Raw genomic sequence first — 21,906 nt, forward strand, 5'->3', positions numbered from 1 at the left:
AAAAAGAGGCTACAATTTGCACAAGCTCACCAAAATTGGACAGTTGAAGACTGGAAAAATGTTGCCTGGTCTGATGAGTCTCGATTTCTGTTGAGACATTCAAATGGTAGAGTCAGAATTTGGCGTAAACAGAATGAGAACATGGATCCATCGTGCCTTGTTACCACTGTGCAGGCTGGTGGTGGTGGTGTAATGGTGTGGGGGGTGTTTTTTTGGCACACTTTAGGCCCCTTAGTGCCAATTGGGAATCGTTTAAATGCCACGGGCTACCTGAGCATTGTTTCTGACCATGTCCATCCCTTCATGACCACCATGTACCCATCCTCTGATGGCTACTTCCAGCAGGATAATGCACCATGTCACAAAGCTCGAATCATTTCAAATTGGCTTCTTGAACATGACAATGAGTTCTCTGTACTAAAATGCCCCCCAACCCCCAGTCACCAGATCTCAACCCAATAGAGCATCTATGGGATGTGGTGGAACAGGAGCTTCGTGCCCTGGATGTGCATCCCACAAATCTCCATCAACTGCAAGATGCTATCCTATCAATATGGGCCAACATTTCTAAAGAATGCTTTCAGTACCTTGTTGAATCAATGCCACGTAGAATTAAGGCAGTTCTGAAGGCGAAAGGGGGTCAAACACCGTATTAGTATGGTGTTCCTAAAAATCCTTTAGGTGAGTGTATCTTTATCAAGGCTTTTATTCATCCTACACTCTGAGAATGTTTGCCTGTATTCTTGATCCTTACCAAGCCTATGAGGTGTATTGCAAATAATCCTGGAGTTTATGGAATATGGAGTTTTATGCACCTTTAAGTCATCAGCACAGAAAAGAAAAGACACAAAAGAATGAAGCAGTTCATGCCCAACTAATAGCAGAAGTGCTTAGAAAACTAAAGTTGTCAAACTTCCAGTAAGCTAGCCAACATATCACTTGTCATTACACTAAAGCTAGCAGTTTACTAGAGTAACTAACATTATGTGCAATAGTTTTGCTATTCAGTATTCAGATATCTAATGGTACAGTACCTAGCTGAGAAATGGCCGAGTTATTATTGCTATATAGACCCCCAAGACCTTTACATGTTGTTAAATTCTACTTATGCTAGTCAAATTATGAAGTGCTCAGAGTACTGCTACATTGAGGACACATCTGTAAATTTTACCAACAAAAAGGCTGTCTTGCTTACTAGTTATTGGCTGAATAGTGGAAAGGCACCATGCAAACAACTTTTTCCATACAAAAAGAGCAACTAGCTTAGATTAACTTTAACTGGTGGTTAATTTTATTGGTAGATAACATTACTATATCAATGCGTTATTGCAATCTGCTGAAATTGGAAGGACAAAATGAAGCTTAGAAAAAGAAAGAAAGAAAAGAACTGTCTTTAAAGAATTAGTCATAACTGCTGTGCTTTCAGTATCTATATACTATAGCACATTTTCATACAACAATGTAGCTCCAAGTGCTTCACAAGATAAGGAGAAAGCAAAAAAACTCCAGTTAGGATGGAGGGGGAAAATAAACTGCAGGAGTTCCAAGGCAAAAAGACAACCCAGCCATCACTGGCCATTCAACCTAACAAGTTTCTAAATCAATCCTGTTTTCATACAGGCTTCCATGATAGGAACACACACATTAGGGCTGCCAGAACAAGCAATTTTAATATAAAATTAACAACTTGCTATCTTAGCATAAAGAACAGTTGTTTGTCTTGCATTAATAATTGGCACTGTGTTACTCAAGTCATGCAATGCAACATGGCTTCCCCCCAAAACTCGCTTCCAGGATCATCCTATTCCCATGTTTCAATGATTATATTACCATTAAAAAAATGGACAGTTTTCTGCTTCTTAACCCTTTAGAATGCATTTTCGCACATATTTTCATTTCCAGAATACTTCTCGGAAAACACCCAGAAAAACAAGTCAAAAAACACTGAATTTTCTACAACACGAAAAAAGGTAAGTGTAACAGAAATGTGTAAATACTAAAACATTAACAAATATGATGGGAAATTTTGTCTAATGTCCACTGCAGTACTAATACATATTTAGATAACTTCCTTCATGTGATATATTTTGAAACTGTTACCGACCCACAGCCCCATATCGCAATAAGGACAGTAGAGGCACATTTCTATCTAAACTTTCACTTTTTCAGTTGCTTGTGCATGAAAAGGTTAGTGCCATATTGGCATGATGGACATGCCAATTGTGTTATTGTACAGCAACACAAGGCTTAGTGACTTTCAAATTTCCCCTGACACAAACCACAACAGTTGCTGAATTGTGAAAAGTGCTCAAGGGTTAAAGTCTCATTCTCCCACTTGTTCGCCATCATTTTGCCTTTTTTGCCATGAAGATGCTGAACTGCATACTATGGCATAGCATGTGGTTGTTTCATACAGTGAAGCATGCATGAGTTTCATTATCTGTGTCAACGTCTGATTACCGGTTCCCATTATCACTATCATTTGATTCAAAGGTTCAGGTTCAGTTTGTTCTAAAACTGGCTTTAAAGCTTTTCATTTATATTCTGGCTCTGCCATGCTCAAATACTGAAGAGTTTAAATAGAGTGGCAAAACACAATTTAATATTTTCATTAGATAGCAAAAGAATACTGTCTGAGGTGGTATTCAGGCTTAACATTTTACATCAGATTGCAAGAGCTTAACCCAAGAGAAACTCAAGTGTAACCATTTTTACATAGAATTTCAAACCCAAGAAACACTCCAGATTAATGCCAAGGATGTTAAAACATCAGTACGACAGGCATCTCGGGTCAATGCTATTAGTGGTTAGGCATCTAAGGCATCTGGCAATAGCTTTCTCCTTGAAGACAACACACGAAAATCAGAAATAGTGCAGTTACTTCTTATTATCATACAAGTAATTTGCATGAGCTCTGTTTTCCAGGAACACCTACATGGTAACAGTGTAACATGTATGTAACTACTATTTGGCATCTTAGACACAATCTCTCCTGTTCTTTGTGAGACATATTGCAAATATGGATTCTTTACAGCTCCCCCTAAAGGCCTCTGTTGATTCACCATCCTTTACACTCTCACAGCCAAATAAATCCTTAAAAAACAAATCCAGTAGCACAGAACAATATAAAACATAAGCTACACATAAAGCTAGTCAGTCAGGAATGTGTGGACTTTGAACCATGGTGTAGAGGCACCTTTAAAGCAGTAGTAACACCATTCTTTCCATTCCCTCCTAACAGCAACACACATAATATCCAATATAAAGAGAATTACAATACAATCCAGTATAGTGAAGGAGAAAAAATTGGGAGTAAAACGAATGTAGATATAGCCAGCAAGAGACGCTCACAAAAGTAAACAGCTTTCGAATTTTTAACAGGAGATAAACATATTCCCTATACACGCTTCAATCTCATCTGCAATATTCAGTTGCCTTTCCTTGTGTTCATATGTTCTGCCCCTGAACTCCATCTCTGAAATGTGTACATGAGCTCAAGTTACAGACTTGTGTGGTAGAAGAATTTTGGCATTTGAGAGAAATTCCTGACAAAACAGCAGTGTTGTTACATGCAATATTCCGTGAAATTAATACTCATCTGCTGTCCTGGGTTGGTCTCATTGGGAGCCCCTCAATTATAGCAAGGATCAAGCCACACACAGGTCTTGCTCCAAAGTTAAAATTGAAAAAGTTGAAGCTATTGAGAAAAGACGAAGCAGCTAAAATAGGAAACCCCTTTCACACAGCACTAGACACTAATGCTCCTGAAGAAGAAACCTGCCATCTCACAGTCTCATGGCTGGCAATAGCCTTCCCCAAAAAAAACTTGTGTGCCGAAAACCCCCAAAAAATATAAAACCTACAATATATTACAAAAAAATACAATGGTAAAGACACAGTCAGTATGGGAGCAGAATCTCCCTTATTTATTAACACTAGAATTACCAGAGCATACGAAAAAACTTGTAAATCCGTCCCACCTTAAAATTGCTTCTATAGTAGTTTGCGCCTACATTGTGTCATCTACTACTAGAATATAAAAAATGTTTGTTTTAACAATGTGTTTACACAGATTACTGTAGAAATAGAACCGACATGAATTGCATGTGTTTCAAACAACGATCTATTATTTCCACTCTAAAACTCCACTTCACTCCCAGAAAAATCAATCAAGGCATGAGCTGGGAGAAGTTTGTGCACGTTCTAAGTCAGTGGGGGGATGGAATAGCCGGCTGCTTGCAGCCTGAGTTTATCAGCACATTTAGATGACAAAAGACGCTGGTGGAGAGCTGTGAACGGTTTTAAGAAGCAATTTAAGGTGGGACGGATCTACGTTTTTTATTCGTAGGCTCTGGTAATTCTAATGTTAAAGATTAGCTTTAGTAATGCTACAAATGTTAATGGCATTATCAACTAACAAAAAACAACAATTTAGATTTAACCAATTCATACACTACAAGCACTACACCCATTCACAGAACAGGAGAATAATCTACCTAACTGAAGCAACAATACAACCAACTTATAACTAAACACCTTTCACATGGAAAAAACATGAAAACTATATACACAACATGATTCAAAAACAGCTATGGATGCAAAATGTGATAATCTCTATTATGAATACAGGTGAAGTGAAATACCAATTGTGAAAAGCAGTGATTGTGTTTTAAAAAGTGTTTATTTTCCAGTGTTTGGTTTACAACTTAGAACCAAATGCAGAAAATGTATTGAATAGTGATTTTGAACAAAAATGTGTGCAAACTGTGGCATTAGTGAACTCTAGTATTTATACAGCTATCTAAAATTCGAAGTCTAGTGTGTGAATAAAACACTAAGCAAGCAACACCAAGTCCATTAGGCTAATAAGACAAATAATCATCATCTGTTTATGCTATAATTCATGTCTTTATTCAGTTGTCCAGTAGTAGCTTTCAAAAAGAAAAAACTGATTAACCATAGTAATCACATTATTTATCAAAACACAACACTTCAATTAAAACTATGCACACCAAAGGTTTGTTTTTAAAAAAAAAGTTACCTAATGCTCAGGCACATTTCCTTATGCATTTTTCCCAGAAATGTCATTGCCATTTAGGCAGTGACATTTTGTCTGATTTGGTAGAGCTGTATTTGTATTGTAGCACATTACAAAAATGACAAAGGCAGCAGTACATAACAGTGGGCCATCATCTAAATATTTTTTGAGCTTGCAGTTTGTTACATTTAATGCTTTTACAATCCTGTACAACAGACCTCTCAGGTTGTTTTTACATTAATTTCTTAAATCATTCATCACTGTCATTTAAGATTTTATTTGCTTTGATTTTACATATACTTGCACATGGTGTTTTCTTAATACAAGCAGGTGCTCAATTTAACATTCCCTTATTTAATTTTCCCCACATTTTACATTTCTGAATGGGAAGTAGTGGTGATGGCAGGTTTCCCAAACATTTTGGACAGAGAAAAGTTCTACTTAAGTCTTAATAATCATGATTTTTAGAAATTTACTGTATTACAAACATCTGGACAAATAAGTGTGGTGAATCTACTATAGAATTAAAAAATACACTACATGTTATAATCTAGCATTTAACAAATTCCCTATTTTTTTTTTTTTAAAAACAAATTTCCCTGTTAGATGGAGGCTTTGCTGTAGTGAGTGTACAGAATACAGTATGAGGCTGGCAACACAAAAATACGTACAACATTGTAGTACTATAAAGATTAACCTCAATTATAAAACCAGTGGCAACAAACATTAATTTCATTGCAATCATGCACAGGACTCAAAACATGACACAAAATATCTGTTCTTTCCACATACTTGAAACAGGGGCATCATACATAAGGAACCTATTTAGATGGTGTTTGTTCTCCATTGACATCTTTGTTAGCTTTTTTCAAATTTGGTGTCATCAGCCCTCCATGTAATTACCTCCACAGTATTAGGTGAAGATCAAAAGATGATCCTGAGCCCTAATCTAACCAACATAATGTCTTGATCCATTCCTGATAAAAGATCTGCTTTCAAAACCCACCCCTATACCCCCCCGAAATACTATGGCAAACTTCAACTAATCAAAACAAACAAGACTTTTCTTTGTAATTTGCAGTACACAGACTTAATAGGGAAAAACAAACTACAAGTACAAACAAATGTAAAAAGACACAGTGTTCATTTCACTGAACAGTAATGTGGAGAATGGCATTAAAGTTACAATTTTTAAATCAACTTTTTAATATCATCATTGCTCATTTTACTATTTCAGTTACAGTTTCACACATTGCCTGCATCCTAGCTTGGCTTCAGACATAGCACACCCTGCCTTAAACTAGAAGGTCTAATGAAAAAGATATTCGGGTTGCCAGTATTATCCATCTGGGGCAACTACATAGAAGGGAGAGAAAAAAAAAAAAAAAAGACCATTTGCTTTAGTCACACATTTTATTTTTTACCCTTCTGCTATCATCTGTGGCACTCAACTTGCATATCACACTGTTGGTATCTAATAGCCCACCCTTTCTATTGTCCACCAGTTTTTCTTTTTCAGAGTGCTAGCTTTCATCTACATACAGAAGTAACTGTAGCCTATGTTACTCGTGCATTATTTTAAAGTTTTGCTCTGCATTGTTTAACTTTGTTTCCTGACAAATACTCTACTTTTATAAAATACAGTCCCAACTTCATTCTGGAGTAGGACCCCAAACACAAAGTCATGGTTCTATAGAGCAATCTAGGAAAAAGAACATGGAGTTCTTAAGATGGTAAGGACTCCCTAGAGGCCCGATCTCATCATCATTGAGCCAGTCTGGAATTATCTGTGAACATAGTCTCAAGCAAGACTACCAAAATTGGCAGAACAATACTGGAATGTTTTCCAAGATGCATGGAACAAACTACAAGTAGATTTTCTCAAAAACCGTTTTAACAGGACAAGAGAACTGATGTCGATTTAAAAAACAACTCTGGAAACTGGGAAGCAGTCAGCATTTATCACCAATTCATTTTCACAGTCTTCAAGCTATAGTTATATTTATACAAGGTAAGCTAAACGGTCTTATCTTGTCTGTAGGATAATACAAGCTTTATCAGCATACTTATTCTTTCTTTAATCATAAAGAACTAGATCTCAATTCATCTAGGTCTTTATTTCCACTAGTAACACACACCAGTACTGTACGTAGGTACTTTTTTCCCCCCTTTATAATGGTATATACCTCTCATGTTAGCCTGTAGATAACCATTTTTTGGTGCTTTCACCAGGCAGCAAATTTAATCTCGGTTTCAATGCCCCTCACTGAAATTTTCTACTAAATGTATTCCTACTTTCCCTAAGGTTTAAGAGCAATTAGCCCTGAAATCTGACTTCCTTACACTTTTGCTGCCCTTAATCAAAGTAAGTCCTTTCATCAGCCCACAGACACGGCACCAACTTGACACTTCAGTAAAGTTATCTATACGTGTGAATGCAAGAATATGTGCAGGCTAGAAGCAGCTTTGATATCCACAGACTGCCTGTAGGCAATCAGTACACTGTAAATTACACACTAAAATTTAAACTAATGAAACAGTTAATATTGACAGGGACAAAAGTTCTGGAATGGCCCAGACCTTAATCCAATATAAAATCTGTGGGGTGTCCTGAAGACGGTGGTGCACAGGAGATGCCCTCACAATCTGACAGATATGGAAATTTTTTGTAAGGAGGAGTGAGCAAAAATCACCAAGTCCAGATGAACCAAACTGATAGAATCTTACACAAAAAGACTGAGCGCTGTAATAAAATCAAAAAGGTGTTTCAACTAAGTATTAGTATAAGGTGGTGCGCACACTAATGCAACCAGGATTTGTATTTTTTTCCCCCTTTTTCACTAAGCAGTTTCTGATTTTTCTGATAGAGTGCAATTTTCGAGTAAAGGTGGAACAAGTTCTGACAGGATTAATCTTGGTTTCATTTTTTTTATTACATAAAATGTGAGATTTTGGCTGGGGTATGTGGACTTCTTGTATCCATCGTGTGTGTGTGTGTGTCTGTACACACCAATATACTTTCTAGTCTTCTATTCAGCATAAGCAAAAAGTCAAAATCAATCTACTTATGAGAGATTAAAGTTGCTGCAACAATCAGCATTTACTTAGTATGCCTAAAAACAAAGCTGTCAATTCTGATTAAAAAAAAACAAAAAAAAAACAAAACAACATTAACATGAAATCATTTATTTTTAAAGAAAAAAAACAGATGCAAGCCTCTGGTACACTCAGATGTTTATACTATCAGAAATACCATAAAGAACTTACAAAAAATGAATAAATAAGTCTGATTATATTAAGTATACCTAAAATGTACTAGATCATAATACTTAAGAGTGCTTCCAATTTTATTAATGAATTACTAAGAGCAACATTTTGATGTTATGATGAATTAAGGAACTCTTCAATTAAATCTAAAAAGAGAACTAGAAAGATATAAAACTTACATTGGGGTTGATATTGATGTGAGGAGCTAGTCCTGCTAGGGAATAGACATTGATATCATGATAACTGAACTGAGGTGTTGGTGGACCAGTGGTTGTACAAGCTGTAGTTGTAGCAGGAGTGGATGAAGCTGCTGCAAAGGGGAGAAAGTCTCCTGTAGGTTAAAAAGGCTATTATGATTAAAACAAGTGCAAAGGAAACAAAAGTTGCTAAGTCAAAAATTAAGTTTGTCAAAACACAAAAATCCTCTCCACCCTAATACATGAAGGATATATACTGCACGAATATTATTACAGGGATTAATAAACCATTATTAAAGTCCCCAGCTATTAACAAGACTGTGTTAAAAATCTCAATATTAAATCTCATCTTTTTTTGGTAGGTCATAAAATTTTTACTATAGTCAATGCTTTAAACTTCTGTTAGTATCTATACATGGTTTTAAGAAAATATATTTTAACTTATTCAATTCTCTAGCTTACACACCCTTAAATAACAGGCTGCTGTCAAGGCTACCACAAAGTTATAGGAACCACAGAATATCAACATTGTACCTTAAGAATTAAGAAAAATTACTGCCCGTTTGTTTAATGTAACTTTATCAAGTCAAGCAACCTGTCTGTATCACGTAAAAATATTTAACAAAGGTTGTTTCAAACTTTAGCATTTGCACAGAGATATGTTAGACTCCAGTTATAAAAAGGCAGCAACATTCACATTTAATTTTGGAATCTTCTTGTTCCAAATATGGTCAAGAAGTAATGGACCCTTGGCTCAAGTTTAAGACTCAGTTACCTTCAATCTTTACTAATGGAACACAACAATTGCAAATGCATTTACATGAATTATCCACATTAACAATAATAAATAGTAATTAAATTTTATACATTCACAAATGCCCATTTAGCTACAAAAGTCAGCAACAGTCTGTTATTTCCAAATTAACAGATTCCTAAGGATTTATGGTTCAAGCTTGGGTGCATTTTTCCTCAAATACCTAACTTTGGCATAAAAATGCTTTAACACTAGAATCACTGAAACCTGCCAAAATACTTTTAATGTCAGAGCACCTTAATTTTACTTGCACCTCCTCATCACGGAGTTAATTGTGCACCAATGGCGCCTTTGCTTTACAAATGTGTCAACTGGCAGGCAGGCAGCCTGCTATACCATCCCACAACCAAGGAAGCTAAAGTCTGTTTTTCTAGAAGCGTGGTGTCCAGAATTGTATAGCAAAATATTATATCGTTATTTGAAATATATACATTTCATTTGCGTTCCGTGTCTACAACGATCTGTGTAAATGTAGAAAGACATTTCTTGTGAAGCAAGAAATGTTTAACTAAAACATTAATTAGCAGCAAAAACAGTGCACTAATTAAGAAAAAGACTAGAATGAAAAACTGCAGCCACTGGGGCCCTCCAGGACTGGAGTTGGGGACCCCTGGTTTAATGTAAATTTAGCATTTTTGGTAACAATAAAAACAAACAGGAAGGAAGGAACATTTCCTGCTTTATAATGAATTACAATAAGTATAGATTTAATATGCAATTCTAATTTCCAAAAACTGCAGCTTAAAGTAATTAATACAAAATCTTTAAAGGGGGATACATACCAGTTGTCACTACGGGGAGCAATTCTTCAGCAGGTTTAGCTTCCTTCTTTGGTGCAGATAACTGTTCATCTAAATTTTTAAGTTTATCTTTATCCTTTAATAAATTTCCGGGTTTAAGGTCATTGATGTCAAGGGAAAGATTCTTACAAAGTACTTCAATTTCAAATTTGAGATTGAGCTGCAAAAAACAGAAAATTAAAAAGATTGGTTTGTGTTTGTTGCCTATCTTTTGGACATACAGGCTACATCCACAAGAATTTAAATACATAATCCACAAGGGCATATTGCAAGGTCAGCTCAAAAAAACTGAAACTTGCCAAATATGTTAAAGTTCATTCCTTTTTTTAAAATCAATATCCAACGTAAAAGGATAATTTGCAGGTTTTCCTATGTAATTGTCTGTACATCTGGCTTATATGTCTGTCATTCAAACAGATGACACATCAAACATTTGGTAGGAATGACATATTACAACAGATAGTACACTATAAACATTAATTTTAGAGTCTATGTTGATTACTTAAGATTTCAACATGACTTAGACAGGCAGCACAGGTAGTTCTAAAATATTGCATTAATACTGTAACCATGGCTATTCTTGGCTAAATAGTTAATTAATAAAGGAAAATCATTTATACTTTAACAAAAGCCTTGGTATTTCAGCAATTTATGAAACTAATTATTTCTAGATCGCACTGGAAAATGTCTGACATTACTGTTTAAACTTGTGCCTTGTCACCTGTCATTCACAGAACTAATTATTCCTCTAGGAAGTTATATTTAAAACAAACAAACAAACAAACACTTGTACAAACCTAGAGCTCTCCTTCACTTTTGCTACAGAATCCAAACACCACAAAGTGTGCACCATCCTGCTTTTTAGAGATGCAGTGCAATGCCATTGCATTCTGAGTCAGGCGAGTTTTAAAAGTTTGTAAGCATGAGAGGGAGAGAAAGAAAAATCTGCTCCTATACACAATTACCTTTAAATCATGTTCTTGGTGAAGTTCTGCTAAAACATTCATAATGGCCATTGTCCAGGGGTTCTGAGGCCTGAATATCTGAAATCATAAGGAAATCATTCATACAATCTTCTAGTCATAAAACAATATAAAATCTACTAATTAAGACATTGTGTAAAACAAAATTTCTTACCACACTCCTCACACTGGATTCTAAGACTTTGGCAACAAAAGGAACCACATACAGAAGCTCTTGCTGTCCCTTAACATAGGCTTCCAGCAGCAATGATTTAACCTCTAAATCCTATGAAAGATATTAAGAGTTAAAACATTTTCAAGAGGAAAAAAGTTCTAATCAATATAAAAAGATGTATAGAATGACTGGTTCCTCCTTTGCTTTTCATTTATCAATAAACCAGTATTTGTATATAAAAAATAATACCTTTTAGAAGCTTTTTACAAAAACTGCTACATAAGTTTGATTTAAATACAGATTTTTTTTTGTTTAAACTTGTGGTTACACACTCACAAAAGTAATGAGTTTACTTTCCCTAAATTAATTCTGACTGAAAGAGCATTTTCCCCAAGGTGTTTGGGAACAATAGCTAATAAAGCACCAAGTTCATATCTACAAGACCCTTAAAACTTAAACCACAAGAACTCTACAGAAGAATACAAAATTTAAGAAATGTGTTTAATAGAAAAAAAAAATCATAAGAGATTTTGTAGTAAAAAAAAAAAAAGCAGCTTTAGCTACCTACTGGTACTCATGTGAACGAAGCTTGAATCACACCGCTAGAGGAAAGGTTACAAGGAAAAAAAGATTGTTGCTAACATTCTAGAAATGTTTGGATAAGCGCCTATGTACATAATCGGGAAACTTAACCACATGTTAAAAAATGTACTGTTACAAATAAACATCTGCAGCAAGCTTGTTCCATGTGTGCACTGGTGTTCCTCTAGACCACACTGTAAGCTTCTATGAGAGATGCAGTATTTTATAATAGCCTCAAAACAACAAAATGACCAAGATGAATGCTAGCATGCCAATTTGAAACAAAAATCTCTCAAAAGTCTCAAAACTTCTTAGACTAGTTCAACTCCCATCCAAGAAAGGTAAATATAAATACACATTACATGAATAGTATAGATTACCTACATTTATTTTATAGCAAAAAATGAAGGGTTTCATAAGTACTGTTTGGACACACAAACACCATTTACTTTATTTTCTTTAAGCCATTTATGCAAAGATCACTCAATTTAATAAGGTACTGGTAGTACTGCTTACAGAGATGCTAAACAGATTAAACATTTAGCCAACAAACCGTGTAAAGAATGGGTTTATTCTTTGCCAGTGTAATCATCCCAAGCCAGTGTCCTAGATTTTTCAATAGTGATCTGTCAGAAAAGTTGGCTGCAGCCTTGTCGGATGTGAGGAGAACCTGTAAAGCACATAGCTAATAAGTAAATAGTTCCAGCATACTTGCATAGTGACTACACATGAAGTAAAGAGGTGGTTATTACAAGGCAAAACAAACTTAAAAGAAACCATAATGAATTAGCAAAAAATCTCACCTTAATATTTCTGTATGTTTCATTAAGGACCATTTTAACAAACTCTTGGTTTTTTAATGTATCCAAAAAATTGGAGTAAAGGCTATGGAAGTTTGGTTCTATACTGACTCTCTTCATTACAAGATACTGGGATACCCAAGGCATAAATTCCTCCTTAACAGTTTCCTTCAGTTCTTCTACCTTTAGAAACAAAATTTTAGAAAATAAAAAGTTTGATACATTCCACTGAAGTTAGATTTTATCTGCTATCAAGCAGAAGATATGTGCAAAAAATGTTTAGCCCACCATTGATATGTTATAGCAATTAACTCGGATTAGAACTAGGTTCATAACACTAGGATAATCTTGATAAATTTCAGTCAGGTTTTAGAACAAATCACAGCACAGAAACTGCACTCGTTAAAGTAGTAAATGACTTGCGGGTAAATGCAGACAGAGGCCATTTATCTGTTCTCATCCTCTTAGATCTGAGTGCTGCATTTGACACCATTGATCACAATATTCTTAGAAATCGCCTTAGTCAATGGGTGGGCCTCTCTGGCAGTGTCTTAAATTGGTTTGAATCCTACCTGACAGGGAGAAAATATTTTGTTAGTTGTGGGAATTACAACTCGAAGACACATGATATCCAATATGGTGTTCCACAAGGCTCTATCCTGGGTCCGCTGTTATTCTCAATCTATATGCTTCCGTTAGGTCAGATTATCTCAGGGCACAACGTGAGCTACCGCAGCTATGCTGATGACACACAGCTGTACTTATCAATAGCGCCTGATGACCCCGATTCTATTGATTCACTAACACAATGTCTGACTAGTATCTCAGAATGGATGAATAGTAATTTTCTCAAGTTAAATAAAGAGAAAACTGAAATTTTAGTGATCAGCAATAATGGATACAATGAGGCTATTAGAAATAAACTGGATACATTAGGATTAAAAGTCAAGACGGAGGTAAAAAGCTTAGGGGTGATTGTTGACTGTAATCTGAATTTTAAATCACATATTAATCAGATCATTAGGACAGCATTTTTTCACTTAAGAAACATAAGTAAAGTTAGACCTCTTTTATCACTGAAAGATGCTGAGAAATTAATTCACGCGTTTGTTTTCAGTCAACTAGATTACTGTAATGCACTCCTCTCAGGACTACCCAAAAAAGACATAAATCATTTGCAACTAGTGCAGAATGCAGCTGCTAGAATCCTAACTAGGAAAAGAAAATCAGAACACATTACTCCAGTTTTGATGTCACTACACTGGTTACCTGTGTCATTCAGAATTGACTTTAAAATTCTGCTTATGGTTTATAAAGCCTTAAATAATCTAGCCCCATCTTATATATCGGAATGTCTGACACCTTATATTCCAAATCGTAACCTCAGATCCTCAAATGAGTGTCTCCTTAGAATTCCAAGAACAAAACTTAAAAGAAGTGGTGAGGCGGCCTTCTGCTGTTATGCACCTAAAATCTGGAATAGCCTGCCAATAGGAATTCGCCAGGCTGATACAGTAGAGCACTTTAAAACACTGCTGAAAACACATTACTTTAACATGGCCTTTTTATAACTTCATTTTAATCGTAATTTAACTTAATCCTGATACTCTGTATGTTCAATTCATCATAACAACTATTCATGGTGGCTCTAAAATCGGTACTGACCCCTACTCTCTTTTCTGTTTCTTTTTCCGGTTTCTTTGTGGTGGTGGCCTGCGCCACCTCCACCTACTCAAAGCTTCATGATGCTCCAACAATGATGGACGGATTAAAAGGAAGAAGTCTACGTGACCATCATCATCATCAAGCCCTTCCGTGAGAACCCTAAATCCAAAGAGGACTGTTTCATTTATGTTAGGTAGAATGCCCAGAGGGGACTGGGCGGTATCATGGTCTGGAATCCCTACAGATTTTATTTTTTCTCCAGCCGTCTGGAGTTTTTGTTTTTCTGTCCCCCCGGCCATTGAACCTTACTCTTATTCGATGTTAATGTTGATTTATTTTTTATAATTATGTCTTTCATTTTTCTATTCTTTAATATGTAAAGCACTTTGAGCTACTGTTTGTATGAAAATGTGCTATATAAATAAATGTTGTTGTTGTTGTTGTAGGATACAAACACACGGGGGAAAAATGTGTGGGGATTTGGAATGGAGTACACTTGCATAAAGCCATCCAGTCACTATAAACTTGATGTTTTCTATTATAGCACATTATTCACTTCATTTGTCTGGTAATGGTCATGGTGACAACACACTAAACTGGACTAACCAGGGCATATTTTCCCACAAGTAACAGTCTTTAGTTGCTTATGGGGAATTCCTAGGTCCTTCAAGACCTGCACAGGGATATATTCTCTCTTGGGAGGTGGATTTTAGGTTATAGTGGGGCACTGAATTGGTAGAAATTTAAGAACATGCCAGGGAAAATGTAGGTTTCACTTGTGCCTAAACATGACTGGTCAGATCAAAGGGAATGATTTATAAACATGGGGGAATGAGCACTGCATTATGATGTTTACTTTTCCAAAATGTATATCAAGGAGCTGCCAGACTAGCATAAATTTAGGCTAACCAAGTAGTCCAAAGTGTCAACTCTTTCCATCCATACAAAGATCATGTCAGATCAAAGACCTGGAGCATCCCCCATTTCATCCAACCAGAGGCCATGCTGAAACTGAGACCAATCAGCTTATTAGGCCGAAACTACTCTAAAGTAGTCTTCTTGTGTAGTAGTAGTAGTCTTGTAGTCTAAACACATTGAAAGTTTAGACCTCTAACAATACCAACTGCTATCTATCCAGGATGTATTGGTATTATGTTATAACACTCATTCACTTCTTTTTGGGCATATTAAGGAACCTTAAATTAACAGTAAAACTATATACCTTCTCCTGCTTGTTTTGGTACTGCCAGAGTAGCAGTCAACCGTGGTATTGAGCAGCTGGCAAGAGTAATGTAGGTCAACGTGAGCACTGTCCATTCTGCTAGGCATTTAGTGACACAGAGCCTGTTAAGGCAGCAGATTTAACAGGGATGCAGAATTTCAGCTGTACCTCACCTCCCAACCTACATTTCTTAGTGATGGGCTGAAATGCAGTCACTACCAGTATCAGCCCAACACTTTATCTGATAACAAAGGTGTACATCACAGTTAAGCTGATAAGACAGACAGACAAGACGCCAAAACGGACATTCAAATTGAACTGCCTGTATGTGATGAACAATATAACACACCTTTAAGGAGACACTGGTTCTGTAATCAGAAGGGACGTTGATCAAATCACACAGAGTTATATCTTCCTTTAAAACTAGCTACATTCATCTCTTTTTTCTGAAACCTGACAAGCCACTCTCTTTCTTTTGGGGAGCTAAACACAGACTATGTGTTCTCTTGGAGCTGGATGCCCTAAGTATTTCCAAGATCCATTCTGTCAAGCCAGGTTCAGGCCAAGGATTGAGACTGTTCTCTGAAGATTGGAAAGCAGCATTACTACTTATAAGGGAACTTCAGTGTGTCAGAAAAAGTAATACTTTTTGTATGAAGTTGCAGAGGACATGGCAGGAGCTTAAAAATGAGCTTAGAAAGGTTACATCACTGCACACCATGAACAAAGTACCACATAAGCACAAAGAAACAGTACGTAAGTCTTCTACTTGAACCTAGAGCAAGAACAGCAACAACTCCCAACAGTACTGAACTTCACCTGAAAAGGCATGGAATTGTAAAACTATTTGTTTGGGTGAACGGTGCCAATTTGACCCAGTGCTAATGTTTACTGCAGAATTTTTTAAACTGGGGGCTGTGAAACCATGGGGTGCCAAGAAAGTAATGTGTTAATTTTTACTTTCTATACCCACTGTGTTTGCAATATACACTGCGCTTAAACACAGTCACTTAGAAGAAAAACGCAACAACTGCTGCCTCCAAACAAACACTTGAGAATAATCTTTCACATACAGTTAGGTCCATAAATATTTGGACAGAGACAACTTTATTCTAATTTTGGTTCTGTACATTACCACAATGAATTTTAAATGAAACAAGTCAGATGCAGTTGAAGTGCAGACTTTCAGCTTTAATTCAGTGGGGTGAACGAAACGATTGCATAAAAATGTGAAGCAACTAAAGCTTTTTTTTTTTTTATATAAACACAATCCCCTTCATTTCAGGGGCACAAAAGTAATTGGACAATTGACTCAAAGGCTATTTCATGAGTAGGTGTGGGCAAGTCTTTTGTTCTGTCATCATCAATTAGGCAGATAAAAGGCCTGGAGTTGATTTGAGGTGTGGTGCTTGCATGTGGAAGATTTTGTTGTGAACAGACAACATGTGGTCAAAGGAGCTCTCCATGCAGGTGAAAGAAGCCATCCTTAAGCTGCGAAAATAGAAAAAACCCATCCGAGAAATTGCTACAATATTATGAGTGGCAAAATCTACAGTTTGGTACATCCGAGATAGAAAGCAAGCACTGGTGAAATCAGCAATGCAAAAAGACCTGGACGTCCATGGAAGAGAACAGTGGTGGATGATCGCAGAATCATTTCCATGGTGAAGAGAAACCCCTTCACAACAGCCAACCAAGTGAACACCACTCTCCAGGGTGTAGGCGTATTGTTATCCAAGTCTACCATAAAGAGAAGACTGCATGAAAGTAAATACAGACGGTGCATTGCAAGGTGTAAGCCACTCATAAGCCTCAAGAATACAAAGGCTAGATTGGACATTGCTAAAGAACATCTAAAAAAAGCCAGCACAGTTCTGGAAAAATATTCTTTGGACAGATGAAACCAAGATCAACCTCTACCAGAATGATGGCAAGTATGGAGAAGGTGTGAAACAGCTCATCATCCAAAGCATACCACATCATTTGTAAAACATGGTGGAGGCAGTGTGATGGCTGCCAGTGGCACTAGGACACTAGTGTTAATTGATGATGTGACACAGGACAGAAGCAGCCAAATTAATTCTGAGGTGTTCAGAGACATACTGTCTGCTCAAATCCAGCTAAATGCAGTCAAATTGATTGGGCGGTGTTTCATGATACAGATGGACAATGACCCAAAACATACAGCCAAAGCAACCCAGGAGTTTATTAAAGCAAAGAAGTGGAAAATTCTTCAATGGCCAAGTCAGTCACCTGATCTTAACCCAATTGAGCATGCATTTCACTTGTTGAAGACTAAACTTCAGACAGAAAGGCCCACAAACAGCAACTGAAAGCCACTGCAGAAAAGGCCTGGCAGAGCATTAAAAAGGAGGAAACCCAGCATCTGGTGATGTCCAGGAGTTCAAGACTTCAGGCCGTTATTGACAGCAAAGGGTTTTTAACCAAGTATTAGAAATTAACATTTTATTTCCAGTTATTTAATTTGTCCCATTACTTTTGAGCCCCTGGAATGAAGGGATTGTGTTAAAAAAATGCTTTAGTTGCCTCCCATTTTTATGCAATCGTTTTGTTGAACCCACTGAATTAAAGCTGAGATTGCATCTGAGTTGTTTCATTTAAAATTCATTGTGGTAATGTACAGAACCAAAATTAGGAAAAAAAAGATGTCTGTCCAAATATTTATGGACCTAACTGTATATAGGATTCTCTACATACAGTTCAATTCTCTAGATACAGTTCACTCCGAGCCTATGCAACTAATACATAAAAAAACAAACAAGTTTTTACTAATATAGAAACGTGCTCCATTGCTTTTCAATATGGCACACTACATTTATTGATTTATGAATGATAAATCATGCCAAAATTGAATGCCCGACAAATATGCATTGCACAAGTTTTCATTTAATTTCGACACACATAAAATGTGTATGTATGCGATAAGCAGTATTTTAAATGTTCTTGGGGTCACCATGAAAGAAGTTTGGAAAGCAATAGTCTGATAAGCCCGAAGTAAGCATTTTTAGTTTTACTGTAATTCTGAAATACTAAGCTCACAAAACCATGTGAAGAGTTTGTCTTTCAAAAAATGTACAATGTTTGGGTGAGAACTTACTTCTGTGCAATTTGTTCATTGCCATATTTTCATCTCTTCTTAATAATAACCAACTTTCATATTCAAGACGTTTTAAATGTTTAAACCCTTTATTGATGTTTACCCTTTCAAAAATATATGATTCATCAGATCTTTTACCAGGTGTTTGCACACCATTAGCATCTCTGCCGTGTAATCAAGAAACCTTCAGGGAAATCCTACAGGAACAGTTGATTTTATTAATTGATAATGGAATTAATTTAAATAGCTGGGGAACACCTTTGCACATTCTCTGAAAAATGACTGGTTAAATATAAAAAAGTAATACCCTATGTGTGTACGCTTGTGCCACCAAATAATTTAACTTCATTTTTATTCTTCCATAAAAGCAATTCAATAAAAAAAAGATATTTCCAGATTCTACTCTTTGCATTCATAAATGCTAAAATTTCAGAATGTCTAGACATTGATATTTGCTGTATCTGTCATTCTGAACAAGCTTAACAGTCTTCCAAATACAAATGAGTTTAAAACTGACTGGATATTTGTTTTGCCTTGCCATCTGTGCCAGAAACTGCCTTTCAGAACCACAGTTGCCAAACTTGGCTGCTGTAAGAAGACAGAAGATTGAGCAGTACTGCTCACTACTTTAATAGACATCACTAATACTGCATGTATTTTAAAATAGTCAGGAAAGTATTCCATTGTCAGTCACCTAACCACCTCTATTATAATTATACTCCTACTAATTGCGTGTGAAAAAATGTTATGCTACAGCAATAAAAAAAAAAAAAAGTACTCTCCTTTTCATTAATAACTTTGTATTGTGTCATTCCAAATATTCATATGATATGGTTCAATTTAAGAAATGTATAAACAAGAACCAGCTGTGTACGCAAGTATACAAGAGCAAATTCTATTAAAATACATAGAAAGGGAAAAACCAAAAAACCCACTAAATTTGCAGACCCCCAAAAAGGTTAAACTTTTACATTACCACTGTCAAAACATCAGCTAACATTAACAAAACCTTACCTTCTGTGTCATGTTTGACTGGGAAAGATTGTTAAAGATGAAAGCTATTTTTTCCTGAACATTTTCAGGTGGCTCCACAATCCTCTCCGTTTGATCAGTGGCTACAAGCAGTGTGTCAATATTGGTTGTATTAATAGACGGCTGAAAGATATTACCAATAAACAAAATTTAGTCCACTGTAATCTTTCTATTCAGGTTTTCATAAATTATAACTGCTTAAACAGTTATGCCATTCCCCCAAGCATATTCTCGATTACCACAATTTCCTCTTTTTATACAAATTAGGAATATATAATTAAAGATAAAGATTGTTTTGGAGAACAAAATAACTAAAATATATAGTTATAACAAAACACCTATAAAAGACTGGACTTGCACCATAATGGACTGAAGTACTATACTATTTCTCACCTGAAAGTTATTATCTGAAGGAGCGGTTTGGAACTCTATCTATATGCAGTATACCTCTAGCGCAGACCTGGGCATTATACGGCTTGCGGACAAATGCAGCATATGGTCTTGTTCTGTATGGCCCGTGGAAGGTGTGGACGGCAAGTATTTGCCTGGGTGAGTCAGTCTGCATCACAACTATCTGTGATACCAAATCAAAATTGATATGTAAGGGAAATTGTGGAAGACTGCATCAGAAAGGTAGGGTTATAAAAAAGGGAAACTGCGGGAGACATCAGAGAAAGAGGTGATACAAAAATTATTCATGTTATATTGAATAAGGGAAGACAACAACTTGATCTGAATTCTGTCTACATTTTATAAAGAAACACAACAAAAATGAGCAGTAAAAAAAATGAAAGGTTGGTGTGGAAAATGAATGATTCAACGAATCCTAAACTCCTAAGAGAAGCAAAGAAAGAAAAAGAAGCAAACTGTTTTCTGATGGAGAATTTGCTAAAGAATGCCTATTGGAGTCAGCGGCAATCCTCTGTCTATAGAACAGGTGTTAATCTCATAACAAGACAGACTGAGGAAACTGCAGAGGATCTGATATTACACCGGGTGGAAAACGTCAATTTCTCCATGGCCGAGAGCTGTGATGTACGTGACACAGTGAAGCTGCCGATTGTTGTGAAAGGAATAACAAGAGACTTTGAAATTATATACAGTCAGTGAAAGGGATAAGAACCGGTAAGGATCCATTTGCTGAAGTTGGTACACGCTTGCAAAAGTTAGGACTGCAGTAGGAAAAATTAGTTGGTGACGCATCTGATGGTTCTAATATGACAGGTAAAAATTTTGGACTTTTAAAAAGGATGCTGGAAAAAGTAGTTAAGATTAAACCAGCCCAAAAACTCATTTTTATATTATTCATCAAGAAGTGCACAGTAAATCAGTGTTGAAAATTAATCATGTGGTTGATATAATAAATACTGTCAGTGTGCTAGGGTTATTAAATCACAGACATTTTGTTTTACTGTTGGATGAGCACAAGGATGATCACACCGATCTGGGCTGCCACACCTGATGAGGAGGTGCGAAGGAATTTAAGTTGGCTCGGCATGATGACTTTTTCGTAGGCTTCAGGAATTCTAGTGTTAACAGATATGCAGTTCCTAGCACTGAATGGCAAGTTTTCCAAAAGGAAACCGAAATATTCACCATGTCCTGTAATTTTATATGCAATGTGGACAGTACCCCTGTGAGGTACAACTTGAACTTAGACTTGCAGTCTGATGCATTGCTGGCAAAACACTTTACTGGCAAAAAGTTAGTGCCATTATGGACATTCTACAATGGTCTCAAAAGCGGAGAATTTGCCACAATTGAGATGACTAGCTCAGAGAATGCTTGTCCTCTATGGATCAACATACATATGTGAAGACACATTTTCACTAATGAAATTCAACATATTCAGGTACAGATGTTCTCTCAGTGGTGACCATTTGTCTGCTGTACTGTGAACAGCAAAATCTGGAATTACACCTGACTTCAATGCACTAGCTGAAGCTCAAACACGTATCTTCCCACTAAGTTGTCAAAGATGCAGAGACAGTAAAATACTTTCAGTGATTAAAATGTATTTGCTTTGTTTTTTGTTTTACACAATCAGGAACAGATGATTGTGTTTGAAAGCATGCTATAGTGTGTGTACGTTCCATGTTTAACAAATCAAACAAAACCTGAATATGTGGTCTATAAATTTTATTATAAACATATATATCATGTTTAAAGTAATAACAGTTGATAATGTGTGTGGCCCTCCTCAACAAGCTGGTATTCTCATGTGGCCTGCATAA

General features: G+C 36.1%; 1 protein-coding gene across 3 annotated transcripts in view; it reads right to left on the reverse strand.

Moving 5' to 3' along the window:
* cnot1 (CCR4-NOT transcription complex, subunit 1) overlaps positions 1-21,906 on the reverse strand; it is a 149,323-nt gene that overhangs the window by 15,748 nt on the left and 111,669 nt on the right. For 2 of the 3 annotated variants that reach the window (XM_039763056.1, XM_039763055.1), the window contains exons 24-30: positions 19,655-19,795; positions 12,639-12,818; positions 12,389-12,505; positions 11,254-11,364; positions 11,082-11,159; positions 10,099-10,276; positions 8,485-8,636 (exon numbers count right to left, since the gene is read on the reverse strand). In XM_039763056.1, the coding sequence (XP_039618990.1) occupies positions 8,485-8,636; positions 10,099-10,276; positions 11,082-11,159; positions 11,254-11,364; positions 12,389-12,505; positions 12,639-12,818; positions 19,655-19,795 (957 nt within the window). The remainder of the gene's footprint in view (positions 1-8,484; positions 8,637-10,098; positions 10,277-11,081; positions 11,160-11,253; positions 11,365-12,388; positions 12,506-12,638; positions 12,819-19,654; positions 19,796-21,906) is intronic. The other variant, XM_039763057.1, reaches the window with a different exon arrangement.

This window comes from Polypterus senegalus, chromosome 9 (genome assembly GCF_016835505.1).
Source record: "Polypterus senegalus isolate Bchr_013 chromosome 9, ASM1683550v1, whole genome shotgun sequence".
NCBI lineage: Eukaryota > Metazoa > Chordata > Cladistia > Polypteriformes > Polypteridae > Polypterus > Polypterus senegalus.